The following is a 14252-nucleotide window of genomic DNA, read 5'->3' on the forward strand; positions in this document are numbered from 1 at the left end:
AAGTTGAGCTTAAGACAGAGAAGCATTAGATGAGGAGATCCAGTAAGAAGAAAGCATGTGAGGAGAAACTAAAAGTGAATCTGACACAATGCTTGTTAGAATATAAATGGGAAGGAGGAAGGACGAGGAAGCAAACAAGATCTGGAGAAATCAAAAGCAAATTAGAGATGGTGACGGGGGCATAACGGCACCATGCAGATTCCTTACCAAAAAGAGATACTCTTTGCCTCACCAAAGCAGCCAATTTACAGAAGATACTGAGGTAGGAGGAGAAAAGAGAGAAGGGAGAGGGAGGGAGAACGGTAAGGGGAAACAGGGCAGGAAAGATGTTTGAAGTGACACAGAAAGCAAAAGGGAGGTCAAGGAAATTGGCTGGATATTGCACAACAGGAGAGAGATGGAGAGACACAGAAGAGGGAGAGGACCGACACAGTCACACAAGAGTACTGCACTAAAGGAAAGGTAGATGGTAAAGACTTCCAAGTCACATAATTCAGAGCCAGTCTTTTGAATATCCGTTTGAACATTTACTGCACATACCTTGCAATCATCTCCTTCTCCTTGTTGGAGGAATGCCCGCCACTACCCAAGAGTTTAGCAGGTGTGGAGAGGAAGTAAAGGCAGTGGTTCTTGAAGTACTGATTTACCAGCGGCAAGAGGATCTATAAAAAACAACAACTCGAAATGAAACACTAATTGATAGGGCTGTCAAAGTTATGCCAATAATAATGCGTTAACGCGTATTCATTTTAACAACACTAAATTCTTTGACACATTAACGCAACTTGTGATTTTGAGGTTGTAGCGGGCTCAGTTTTAAAGCTAGAGTGAAGATAGTTGCATCATATGAAACTAGAAAAACCTAAAGAATCCATTGGTACCAACCATGTCATACTAATATGTAACGCTACATAATGTTCCAGACTTACATTCAATTTTGGTGAAGAAAAAACAGGCATGGCCATTTTCAAAGGGGTCCCTTGACCTCTGACCTCAAGATATGTGAATCAAAATGGGTTTTATGGGTACCCACGAGTCTCCCCTTTACAGACATGCCCACTTTATGATAATCACATGCAGTTTGGGGCAAATCATAGTCAAGTCAGCACACTGACACACTGACAGCTGTTGTTGCCTGTTGGGCTGCAGTTTGCCATGTTATGATTTGAGTATATTGTTTTATGCTAAATGCAGTACCTGTGAGGGTTTCTGGACAATATCTGTCATTGTTTTGTGTTGTTAATTGATTTCCAATAATAAATATATACATACATCTGCATAAAGCAGCATATTTGCCCACTCCCATGTTGATAAGAGTATTAAATACTTGACATATCTCCCGTTAAGGTGAATTTTGAACAGATTCGTTTTCAATGAATTGCAATTAACTCTTGACAAGCATGCGATTAATTGCGCTTAAATATTTTAAATGATTGACAGTCCTACTAGTTACAAAAAATAATAACTTCCTAAGAAATGCACCATGATGCCATTAAACAGGCTTCATGTCTCTGTGTTCATTAAGGGTCTCTAAATCACCGTTTTTGACAAGAATCTTCTATTTCAAGTGTATTTCACTAAGACTGAATCCCTACAAAGGTGAGGTTTTGTTACTTCTCATGACCTCTGACTTCCCTGTAGAGGCAGAGAAGCAAAAAGAGAACTATACACAGCATCAAACAGCTCACCTTGGCAAAGAATTTGATCTCTTGTTCATGTGGCGACTTCTCCACTCTACCACTGCTAACCACAGCCTCTGTTAAGAAAACAGAATTAAAAACAAAGTCAGCTCTCAGTCAACAGGTTCCTGTTGGAGTAAACGGAATAGAGAGCTGCCTGCGCCCATGAGAAGTCAATCAAACCACAGTACCAAGATGAGCAATGAACTCCTGGGCGATGTCCATCCATTTAAGGAGCTTCTGGAGGAAGCCGTAGGCAAAACGTTTCTCAATGGAGGAAATGTCCTGCTCCATGTCCTTCAGGCCCCTGAGGATGGAGAGAAGAGGGAGTACAAATCAAATAAAGACGGATAGAGAAACACAGCTGGGTTGTTCCTGTTATGCAGCAACACTTCTGTCCCCATGAATTGTTTCCTCATATTTTCTTTAAAGTGTGTCAGATATTTATAACAAATGTCTTAAATCATAGATTAAGGTCTTCTTTATCACATAAACACAGAATGTGCTCGATTTTACCATGTCCCCAATGCAAAGTAATCAACTTCTACAAGAAAGGCATACAATTATGAAATACTCAAAATATTTTTTATTTTATAGGCCATGATAATAATAATAATGTATTTAATTTATGTCTTTATTTATTAGGAAGAACTATAGGGTTGTTTTGTTTTACAACTTTCATCATTTACTGTGTGTCCCTGAAGTCATTTCACCCTGTTAGTTAGCACTTTCTCACCTTCCAAAAAAAAAAAGAGACTACAATTCCACTGAGATCATTTTCAGGAAGTGAAGTTTTTTGGGAGGGAACTCAGTAGGGTGAGCATAACCTTTCACTCATGTCTTGTCTCCCATGTTTTAATGATGTTAATCTGTTTGTCACACTCTTAAAGTTCCAAAATGGAAACACATATTTGATATAGTTATTATAAAAGTTCTGTTTATGTGTAGAAGGTTAGCTAGCTAAATCTGGCTCACTCAAAATATTCCACCCATTAGTTCTATAAACCAATCCACCCATAAGGATTATTATTATTTGAGTGCCTGGGGTTGGCCAATATGTTTTCCTGACGGTTAGTCATGTCACTATTCTTATATAATGCAAAAAACATTAAAAAAAATCTCCATTTTCTCTCCAAAATTTAAGAGGCCAAAATGTTGCTGCATAACAGGAATGCCCCATCTATCGGAGGAAACAATAATCTTAAACTTAATGGTGAGAACATCCTGCTTACCTGGTCACAGCATATCCATTGAGCTGGAGGAACTTGAGCAGGTCCTGGGCTTTCTCCCTGTCCCTGGCCTTCTCCTTGGCCGTCAGGGTGTCATAAGGCACAAGCAGAGGATGGGTGCCACCACCTAACAGAAGTCATTTTTGGACTCAGACTGCAAACTAGCAACCACCACTAAAAACAAACTTCTCAGATGAGGATGTGTAATAAAAAAAAAAAAGTCTGCTTACCTTTGGCCATTAGATCCAACTTCTTCTTCCTGCCCCAGGTGTTGTGATAGTTCTCAGCCAGCTGCTCGGCCATAGACTGCACGGTGAGGGTAAGAACATTTTAATCATCAGGCTCCTGAAGGATTGTCTAACTAAAATATGAGACCTATCAGTGCTGTGACAGAAAGATACATACCTGCAGCTCTCTGGACAGGGCCATTCCTCCGATATCTATTGGCTGAGGGTTGTAGCCGTGACTGGGATCATAAGTGGCCTGAAAACAGAAAACGCACCATGCAGAGAAGTGTGAGGTTGAGGGACCTCTAGAGGACTCCAGGAGGTTCCCACATAAAAGATTACTGCTTTAATTTCACCATCGTTTCACCCAAGTGCAGAACGATTACTGATATCAATGGGTCACAACAAGTATGTACTGTGAACAGGTAGGTCTGATTATTTTCAACCCTTTTTTTAAGAACTGGAGGGACAGCCCAGCTTGACATAATCACATTATTCAAGTCAATTTTATTTACTGTATATAGCCCAATATCACAAATCACAAATTTGCCTCAGGGGGGCTTTACAACGTGTAATTCAACAAAGCCGTGTAATAAATGTAAATAAAATATATATGATGAACTCAGGGGTCAAGATAGATGAGTCACTCCAGACCAGTAAGAGATCCATCCTTGCTTTTGTGTACCCTTGTGTCCTTCCCAATATGCCCAGATAGGAAACACGGCATCAGATATTAATAGTGAGTGTTTGTTCGCTCCTCTCTTGTACCTGAGCAGTTTGGGAGATCTTGCGTGTGGCGGCCTTCTTCTCGACTTCCACCTCCCCATCCCTGGCTTTATCCAAGGTCCACTCCCAGGCCAGCATGGCTTTCACGGATTCTTTGATGGGCCAACGATAAATCTCCTTGTCCTGAGAAACACAGACAAGAGGATTTAAATTCTGTAAACAATGTACTTTATTTAGATGATACCTGCAGTCGTAGCCGCCTTAAACAACAGGCGTCGCTGAATAGGCCTGAGTGTGTGCTGCTGTCCGTCATTTTCTGTTGTTATCGCTGTTGTATTGCTGTTACTGTGTTACTGTGTGCTGTTGTATGTATTGATGTCTGACAAGTACAGTGCTGTGGAAAGGAATATCCCCCTGTGGGACAATAAAGTCTAAAGTCTAGAATGTCTGAAGATATTAGGGTGCTTTCACATCAGGGACCCGGGCCCGAGTACACTTGTCCCCAAAGTCCAGTTCGTTTGATTAGTGTGGACGCTCCATACCGTACTCGGGCACGGTTCGTCGATCCGTACTCAAGTCCACTTGAAAAGGTGGTCTCGGGCACGGTTCATGTGTACTCGGGTACGGTTCGCATCAGGTGTGAAAGCCAACTGTACCAAAACACGGAAGTGGACTGCTGGTTAACTCGAGTAACGTTAGCAGTCGGTGTGTAGTTTTGAAAGGGCAGGCTTTTTTCAACTCTGCTGATCTCCTCTGAAATCTTTATACATACAGTAGATATAAAACTGTGTCTGTATCTGTGCGCAGCATGCGCCGCTCTCATCCTCTGAACTGTACGGCCGTGGGTGGTAAAGCAGGAAGGCAGGCGAGAGGTTCCTTAAAATATAAACGATAGTAGGCGCTGGGGTTGGCCGATTTTATTTAGCTAGTTTAATGGTCTGCCTCCGAAGAACAAGAGCCGCTCAGCTGCTCTGCGGGCAGAGAGAGAGAGAGAGAGAGAGAGAGAGAGAGAGAGAGAGAGAGAGAGAGAGAGAGCGGGGAAACAGCGTGTAGAGCGGCACATTTTCACAGCAAATTCTGCTTAAAAAATTATTTAGACCGAACCAGAGTTGGTGATTGTTGGAAAGACTAACAATGATGGTTTTGGTGAGTTTTATTTTGTTTCTGTCAAGTTTGAATGTTTTACGGTGCTCCGCTGCTAGAACAGCTGATTTCAACATAAACAAATACACGTGGATGATGACGCAGGTGTACTCGGGTGTGGAACAACTTCACTAATGTGAAAGCTGAGCGGAGAGGGGGAGGGGGGGCAATCGTATTCGGGGACGGTACGGATCAATCGTACCTAATGTGAAACGTAAATTAGAGAGAATTAGAGATGAAAAGTTCCCGTCTCAGGAATACTGGTTTAATGCCATCTGAAAACACATTTGGTCCGATAAATAAGCTTAGTTAGAGTTTAGTAGCTGTGTGCAGATTATCAGGATTCAGACTCAACAGAAGGTACGAATCATTACCTTTTCAGAGAAGGTTTTGTATGGCCGAAGCATCGGGTGAGTCTTGGCATTCTCATCCAACACCTCTCCGTAGGTCCAGTTGTTCTGAATCTGAAAATTGATTTAACCATTGAGATAATTACTACAAGGTATTAACGATTTTAAAAAGACAAATAGGGACTTTTACATCTGACGATTTACATTTTTCATAACTGACCTTTTCAAAGGCCCATCTGTCATGAGTGTGCTCTGCAAACTTGTTGATGAAGGCATCCAGCCTCTCTGGGATGATGGTGCTGTGAAGAAATGATATTCATATTAAGTGTGAGGTTATGAATAGTTTGCGTGTAGTAACCTGTGAATTACCTATGTAAATCCATGTTAGTGCTTAGGTAATATGTCACCCCACATGTCTTCTTCTCATTGAAAATAAAATACTGATGTGCATTCATGACATGTGAAATTGCATCAGATTAATTTGTATGTGTTAATGTTTCGCTGTTGTTTTATCTTTATAGTATCATTGTGCATTAAAGAACATTAAGTAATGAAAATATTTGTGTACTGTCTTGTATTTCTCTGCTCACTTGGTGGTCTCCACTGGTTTGGGATCAAAGTTGCCTTCAGCATCCACAGAGGCCTTCTTCTCAGTGGCGGAGAAGGTGGCATCAACGTAGTCCGGCGGGATGGCTCCTGCTATGGCACATAGGCAAGGCATGGCGATCTTGAAGAGTTCTTGATCATATTTCTAGAGTTTGGATGACATCAGAGGAGTCACATTGATAACGACATGAGCTTTAAACCTGTGTAATCATACAGTATTAAAAAACTGTGGGCGGACACCAAGAGATTCATCCCTCACCTTGTGTGCCAAAGATTCAAAGATTCCCCAAAAGAGTTTACGAGAAAGATGTAGCTCCTCCTCTGAGGTCACCCCGAAATTAGCCCATCCGTTAGGCAGGCAGTAGTACTTCCAACAGCGCTCATAGTGATTGGTTAATAGCTGAAACAATTAATCACAGATGGAAATACAAAAGGAGGACATTTTTTAATACATGGTATTCGCAAGTAAGCAATTTCCTGGTAATATCTGTATATAAGAACTTAGCAAATGCAACATGGCAAAAGTGAGCATGGCTCACATACCCCCGCTCACTGCTTGACCGCTACTAAAGTAAGGGCCAACGGTTTTGCCCTTTTCGAACTAATGATTAATTGATAAGTTGTCAACTATTAATATTTTGATAATTGATTAATGGGTTTGAGTACTTTCTTAAGAAAATAAGGTAAAAATTCTCAGAATCACAGTTTTTTGTCAAAATGTCATAAATTTCGGGCACCCATGACTTTTAACCACCAAAAAGCACAACTAGACCACACTGTCAACCATCATATGGAATTTGAAGTTCCTATAGTTTCCGAGTTCTGCTCCGGAAACAAAAGTGTGACACGCGAGCAGACGGAAAAACGGAAGGACAGACACGTGGAGCGCTATATTCCCCCGACTACGTTGTCGCAGGGGTACAATAATCACTGTGATGTAATCTCTGTGTCAGTATTACACAGAGGTGGGACCAAGCATTGTTTTGTAAGTCACAAGTAAGTCTCAAGTCTTTGCAATCAAGTCCCAAGTCAAGTCCCAAGTCAAGTCCCAAGTCAAGTCCCAGGTCATAATGCGCTCTTCACCAACTGTAATACCATTTTATCAACAGAGTAACTGGCGCCAACTGGCGCTCACTAACGTAACATTAGTTCTTCATGTTTTTCTCCTGCAACTTGAAATTCAATTTATTCAGTTCAATTCAGTTATTTCTCCCACAAGTTAATCCTCTTCATAAAGGATCTCTCAAAAAGTAAATAAACCCCAAATCTCCAACGCATACCTACGGTACCGGACAGTGGATTGTCTTTGTGCACACACTTTTTAAATAACATACTTTTTCATCTTTTGGCTTGTTGAAACGTATCAAGTATTTTCAAGTCAAAAGGCTCAAGTACAAGTGAAGTCACGAGTCATTGGTGTTAAAGGAACAATATGTAGCACTGACAGCTAGCGTTTAAAATGGGTAACAGCAGTCCAAATTGTAAACACTAGAGCCGTCGCCCGTCCGCTCCTCCAGTTTGACTGACAGCGGCGCATGTTTTCGCAATTTGAGGGTTACTTTCTAGACACGATCGCGTAAGCCACTGGCCAGTGGCCGGCTTGTTGGAGAAGCCAGTATTTCAATTCAGCAAGTTTCCTTAATCTCTGATGATATATCATCGTCCTTTTATGATTTATTACTGTAAATATATAACATATTGTTCCTTTAAAGTCCAAGTCGAGTTGCAAGTCTTTTTTTATTTTGTCTAAAGTCATCAAATGCGTGACTCGAGTCCAAACATCTGGTAATACATACATAATTTCTGTGTTACACATACACTGTATATGTATGTATGTATATATATATATATATATATATACATACATACATATATACAGTATATATACATACATACACATATATTTAGAGAGATATATACACATTTCTTTTTATTTCTATTCTATTCAATATAATTTGCATATAATTGTTATACAATAAAATTAAACGAATACAATACAACTAAATAGCAGGCAAACCTTGAGAGGCATCTTTGCATATTCGTTGAGGATGGGCACATCAAATACCAGCCGTCTGAGCAGATGCTGCAGCATGGAGGGTCGAAGGTACCTGTGAATGTCATCAACATGCTTCATGAGGAAAGTAAATGGGATATTGCTTTATTCGTGTAATTTCAGGATTCTATATTATTGAGCAATATACTGCAAATAAAAAAAAGTATATTTATTATTATTATAATCATTCAGATGCCCAATTATGATTTCCATGTTTCTAAACAGAGAGACTGGGATTAGTACTGACTTGCAGAGCGACATGAGGCACTCCTCAATGACGTCCCTCTGTGCCTTGGTGAGGGCTCGGCCGCGAGACAAGCGATAGATGGTGTGGAGCATGGAGTCGACCATGATGGCCCGGTGTTCCGTCCCGGCAAACAGCGGGGCACACTTGGTGAGCAGAGGCAGAACAGCTGAGCAGAGGTAGCGGTTCAGTGCCAAGGCCATTTCAGTCGTACTGAATGACAACTATGATCAGAGAGCAAGACAGAAAAATGATTTGTACCGAGTGATAATACTCTGGAGATACTCTGACTCACATCAACGTACAGATTTCTGAAAATTTCTCTTGCTTGTTTCACTTGTCGTCTGTGTCTTTTTTCCTACTCACCGTGTCCAGGGAGGCTGCGGCTCTCATGTCAGGCAGGAAGCCAACCTCCAGCACATGAAGCAAGAAGTCCTGGTTGTCAATACCGTACACTCTGTCGAGGAACAGCACCATGGAGGCCTTGTGGTCTGGCACAAAACTGGCGGACATCTTCGGCTCAATAACCTGACTATCTGTGGTTTGGACAGAAGAAATCAGATATGCAGGATGATGCCAAAATATTGTACACTTACGCAGTGTGTCCATACATGATTCCAACGTGGTATCTAACCTTTGCCGTAAGCAGGGATCTGCACGGATAAGCTGATGACTCCCACCAGGTCCTCTATGGGCACCAGAGACCTCAGGATGGCCCTGATTCTCAGAGCTTCACCCTTGCCTGCTTGGATCAGCTGTAGATATGAACATTTCGGATATACTGTATGAGATTAACTACTGTTCATCAACCACATACTGAGCTTAAGAAAATTCATCCATCCATCCATTTTCATTCACTTATTTGGGGCCGGGTTGCGGGGGCAGCAGGATAAGCAAAGTATTATCTCCCCAGCTCTTTCTGGGGGGCCCCGAGGCGTTCCCAGGCCAAAACGAGATCTCTCTAACGTGTTCTGGTTCTACCCCGGGGGCCTCTTACCAGTTGGGAATTTTCGTAAAACCTCTAAAGGCCTGGCACACCAAGCCGATGGTCGGCTGTTGGACAGATTGGGGCCGTCGATGAGTGTCTGTCAGTCTAGTTTTTGCGGTGTGTCCCGTACCGTCGGCTCTCGTTGGAGTTTTTTGGCCGATTCAGCATGTTGAATCGGCGGCGGAGCTCGTCGGTGAGAGAAATTACTCTGATTGGCTGTTCAGCTTAAATGAATCAGTGCACGGGAAGAGAAACGGAAGTGAGGAAAGCAAGCCAACGAGTAAAGTCACACAGAAGGCTCTTCTCATTTTTCATCTTCATCTCATCTGATCATTCCAATACACGGATATTTTCACAACAGCATGGCTGTCTAGAATGAAGCTAAGTGCTGAGTGAGAGTGGTTTCGACAAACGCCACTTTGTTTCATGTACATATCATAACAACGGCTTGTATATCCGCCATCCTCGGTCTTCTGGTTTCCCTTTTTGAATGACGAATTCAGACTACCGCCGCCCGCTGGTATGGATAGTTATTTCCTCTCACGCATGTGCAGAACATACGTGCTTACTGGCCGTCACCGGTAGTCTTTGCAGTGTACTTTTTTGACCAAGACACAGGCGACGGGAGGCAACGCAACAGGCGACCATCGTCGCCATTAGTTCTTTGATGTCGGTTTGGTGTGTCTGGAGAAGTCTGCCTCTACTCTGAGTTTCCTCTGGATGTCTGACATCCTCAACGTATCTTTAAGGTTGAGCCCAGCCAGACTACGAAGGAAACTCATTTTGGCCGCTTGTATCCGCAAAATCAATATTGTGACAAGCCATTGTACTCACATGCATCTCAGGGGCGCAGCGGCCCAGCAGATCAATGAGGGCTGAGTAGAAGGACATGATGGCATTTCCCAGATGTACACGGTTCTCCTCCTGCTGTTCCTCACCACCAAACCTGCCAATCAAGAAAACGTGTTAGAGTAGCTTTAAAACAAAATGTCCATTCATCAATTTGTCTAGATTGTTATTTGTTGAGTATTGCAGCTTGATCAAATTTTGAAAATACAAACTGAAAGGTGAATGAGCCTGTATCACATCTACTGCACCAACACTTACATGAAGCGTCTGTCTTTTTTGACAGTGGGTCCATCCCTAGCTGGATCCTCTGAGATCTTGATGGCCTCCTCCACGGCAGCCAGCAGACCGTTCCCGCCCTCTCCTCTCAGGGCCGGGCCGAAGCACTCGGGCCGACGGATGAGCAGACGCACCACGACGTTGGCGTTCTCCTCCACACTCTCTCCTATGAGGAGAAGACATGCAGATGTTAGCGACGGTTACCCAAAACTCAAAACAACAAAATTTAACCATTACATGGGAGTGTGCTGACCGTTAACAAAGACAGCAAAGCGGAGGAAATCCAGGTATCTCTCTCCTCCACAGGGGTTCCAGCTGATGTCAGGGTAGCCCTTAGAAAGGAGCATCGGACACATCTTCAGACCGCATCCCGCCAGGTATGTCACCACCTACATCATGTGAGGGACACCAAGAGAGATTATAAAATAACAAGTCCACTATAGCCTTTCATGTGTTTTTCTTTCTTGTCATTTTTTTTTTATTTTCTCAAACCATTTCCAGGTCCTGCTCCTGTAGAGCCAACGCCAGCTCATTGTTGTCGATGCAAGAAGCCGCAGCCACATCCAGAGGCGTGGACCCACGCATGCCTGCAAATGTAAAATAAGCAAGTCTGTTTTTAAACTGATTTCTATCTTGATTTTTCCTGGGGAAAAATGTCATAGGTCTTCAGATGATGATGGGAAGTTTAGAATCTGATCTTTACATCTTTTTAAACATTCAAAAATACAGATAAATCCACTATTTAAATAAAAAGTCGCCCTATGTACAGTACAGCAAACAGTGTGACAGGTGGCTGACACCAACCCAAGCCGATGCCGCTGTTCTGTAGCAGGTAGCTCAGATGGTCAAACATGGAGCGCTGGTTCTGTCGGCTGATGCGACAGAAGTAACACAGGAAACGACAGCAGTTGGTCACCATTTGGGGGAATCGAATCTCCTGAAGAGAAAAAGTGAAAAGATACATTCTGTCTACTGTGGGCTGTACGATGCACGCTCAAACAATGAAAGTGTCCAACAGGCCCCTCACATAGACTGGTTAGACTGAATAAGATAGATAAACTAAACAAATAGAAAATGATCAAAGTTACCTTCGAGTCTCCTCCTCCGCCCAACACATTGACCATCACTTCCATGACAGTCTCGTGCATACCAAGAGCTCTCATCAGATTGGGGTGCTGGTAGAACACCTTGTTGTTCATGATGTTCCTGAAAGAATAACAAACAAATACACAAGTCAGATTCACTGATGAAGTTCTGACGACACATTAGAAAACAACTTCAGATTGAGATATTAGGGTAGGGCGAGCATTTAACAAAAATACAGTATATTACTAGGGCTGTCAAAGTTAACGCGATATTAACGGCACAAATTTCTTTAACACATTAACGCAACTTGCGATGTTTAGGTTGTAGCGGTTCATTTTTAAAGCTAGAGTGAAAATACTGTTATCATATGAAACTAGAAAACTAACGCTCCAAACTTGCGCTAAATTTTTGGCGAGGGAAAATTGGCGTGACAATTTTTAAAGGGGTCCCTTGACCTCTGACCTCAAGATATGTGAATGAAAATGGGTTCTATGGGTACCCACGAGTCTCCCCTTTACAGACATGCCCACTTTATGATAATCACATGCAGTTTGGGGCAAGTCAGAGTCAAGTCAGCACACTGACACTCTGACAGCTGTTGTTACCTGTTGGGCTGCAGTTTGCCATGTTATGATTTGAGCATATTTTTATGCTAAATGCAGTACCTGAGAGGGTTTCTGGATCAATATTTGTCATTGTTTTGTGTTGTCAATAAATATATACATACATTTGCATAAAGCAAGCATATTTGCCCACTCCCATGTTGATAAGAATATTAAATACTTGACAAATCTCCCTTAAAGGTACATTTTGAAAAGATAAAAAAATGTGCAATTAATTTGTGCTTAATCGCGATAAAATATTTTAATCAATTGACAGCCTTATATATTACTAAAAGGAAATCAAAATTGCACGTCCCGTCTTTATCACAACTACAGATGCATAATGAGCACATATCATGACCCCAACACTGACCCGATGCTCTGGATCATGAGCCGCTCCTCTTCTGGCCCCATCTGGACAATGAGCAGCGAACGGATCTGTCCCAAACACTCGAGTAGGTCCATGGTGTCCTGAACGGACACGGCGTTAATGGCGTAGGCTTTGGGCAGCGATCGGATCAGCTCGCCGAGGCCGTCGTACTGCCTGTGGAGCAGGCTGAACATCAGACGCACCAGCTCAGGGTTCTGAATGAACGACTCCTGGGCCCAGTGGATCATAGTGTGGGAGATCAGTTCCTGAAGGGTGCCTTGTTGGAGCAGAAACAGAGAGATGCAATATGTCTGTTGTGTAATATCATGTGTTAGATTGTTATGGATTTATAAAGGCAGATTTTGCTTTTTTTTGGCTATAGTTGCCAATCAAGTCCTTCTAACAGGTCATTCGGATGCTGCTCTTACTGGGTTTTACTTCCTCCTCGACCTCTGGCTTCTCCTCCTCCTCCTTCTTCTTGCGCAAGCTCTTGACCTTATCAACCAGACTGATGAGCCTGCCCCTCAGTGAGGAGTCCACCTCTTCCTCCTCTGTCTCCTCCTCAATATGTATACCTGTGTGTAAAATGAGAATTCACATTAAGAGCCCAAAATACTTAACGTAAAAAGTCATTCACACCTGCAGAGTAAACCAGAGTTACCGCCTCAACGACAAGAAGACAACAAGAAAAGTTGCAGTTTACATCCATGTCTGTCAAAAATGTCATCATTTTATCCTGTTAGACATTTGTGCTAAATTGTCATAATTAGCATAGCCTTCCTGAGATATCGTGTCCACGAGAGTGGCAACTTCTGGGTCTGAAAAGTGAAGCCAATGCAGAAGAGCCTTGAATTTGCATTCTTTCTAACAGCCAGCAGGGGGCGACTCCGCTGGTTGTAAAAACAAGTCAGATTGTATAGAAGTCTATGAGAAAATGACCCTACTTCTCATTTCATTTATTACCTCAGTAAACATTGTAAACATGAGTTTATGGTCTCAATCTCTAGTTTCAAGTCTTCTTCAATACAGCATGATGGTAATTTAGTACATTATGGTCCCATTTAGAGTCAAATAGACCATAAAGCAGGGGATGCTTTAGGGCGTGGCTACCTTGTGATTAACAGGTCGCTACCACGCCGTTGTCCGGTCTGAGAGTTGTCCGTGTTTTCGTCGTAGAACTTTAATCCTTTCACAGTGTTTTCAGTTCATTAAAGTTAATTATAAAATTTTGGTCGCCTAAAATTGACTTCGGCGTTCGGCTCCAGGGTTCGGTTAAACTTAGCTCCGCTCTCTCGTGTCACTTCTGGTTGCAAATAACCAATATGGCAACAGCCAAAATGCCGAACTCGAGGCTTCAAAACGGCAGTCCACAAACCAACGAGTGACGTGGTGGTGATTACGTCCACTTCTTTTTTCTTTTTTTTTAAGTTATTTTATGGGGGCATTTTTTAAGCATTTTATTGATAGGACAGTGGATAAAGTCTTGGAAAGGGGGGAGAGAGAGAGAGATGACATGCAGAAAGGTCCACAGGCCGGATTCGAACCCTGGTCCACCGCGGCTAGGACTGAGCCTTTGCCAGATATGGGCGCCCGCTCTACCAACCTAGCTAACCAGGCGCCCACGTCCACTTCTTATATACAGCCTATGGTGCGTAACGTACGGACAACCCAAAAACATAAAAACACACAGGATCTTTAAAGAACTTCTCACCGCAGTGAAGCAGGAGGTCGTTGTGGAACTCTACCAGAGTGTCCCGCACCTCCTCAGGCACTGGACTTAACTCATCCTCTGGACTGTGCTTAAAGTTGGTCAGCAAAATAACC

General features: G+C 42.6%; 1 protein-coding gene across 16 annotated transcripts in view; it reads right to left on the bottom strand.

The window, feature by feature from the left end:
• Positions 1–14252, bottom strand: part of ryr1b (ryanodine receptor 1b (skeletal)) — a 106858-nt gene that overhangs the window by 41937 nt on the left and 50669 nt on the right. For all 16 annotated transcript variants that reach the window (XM_074640188.1, XM_074640203.1, XM_074640202.1 and 13 more), the window contains 25 exons: positions 14140–14251; positions 12857–13003; positions 12432–12705; positions 11459–11576; positions 11175–11307; positions 10863–10957; positions 10624–10759; positions 10353–10536; positions 10080–10191; positions 8892–9012; positions 8624–8793; positions 8261–8481; positions 7978–8068; positions 6220–6360; positions 5945–6105; positions 5575–5653; positions 5379–5468; positions 3904–4044; positions 3314–3391; positions 3139–3214; positions 2912–3035; positions 1871–1986; positions 1689–1756; positions 541–662; positions 208–257 (listed from right to left, as the gene is read on the bottom strand). In XM_074640188.1, coding sequence (XP_074496289.1) covers positions 208–257; positions 541–662; positions 1689–1756; positions 1871–1986; positions 2912–3035; positions 3139–3214; positions 3314–3391; positions 3904–4044; positions 5379–5468; positions 5575–5653; positions 5945–6105; positions 6220–6360; positions 7978–8068; positions 8261–8481; positions 8624–8793; positions 8892–9012; positions 10080–10191; positions 10353–10536; positions 10624–10759; positions 10863–10957; positions 11175–11307; positions 11459–11576; positions 12432–12705; positions 12857–13003; positions 14140–14251 — 3160 coding nt within the window. The remainder of the gene's footprint in view (positions 1–207; positions 258–540; positions 663–1688; positions 1757–1870; positions 1987–2911; positions 3036–3138; positions 3215–3313; positions 3392–3903; positions 4045–5378; positions 5469–5574; positions 5654–5944; positions 6106–6219; positions 6361–7977; positions 8069–8260; positions 8482–8623; positions 8794–8891; positions 9013–10079; positions 10192–10352; positions 10537–10623; positions 10760–10862; positions 10958–11174; positions 11308–11458; positions 11577–12431; positions 12706–12856; positions 13004–14139; position 14252) is intronic.

Source organism: Sebastes fasciatus, chromosome 7 (genome assembly GCF_043250625.1).
Source record: "Sebastes fasciatus isolate fSebFas1 chromosome 7, fSebFas1.pri, whole genome shotgun sequence".
In the NCBI taxonomy this organism is placed as follows: Eukaryota; Metazoa; Chordata; class Actinopteri; order Perciformes; family Sebastidae; genus Sebastes; species Sebastes fasciatus.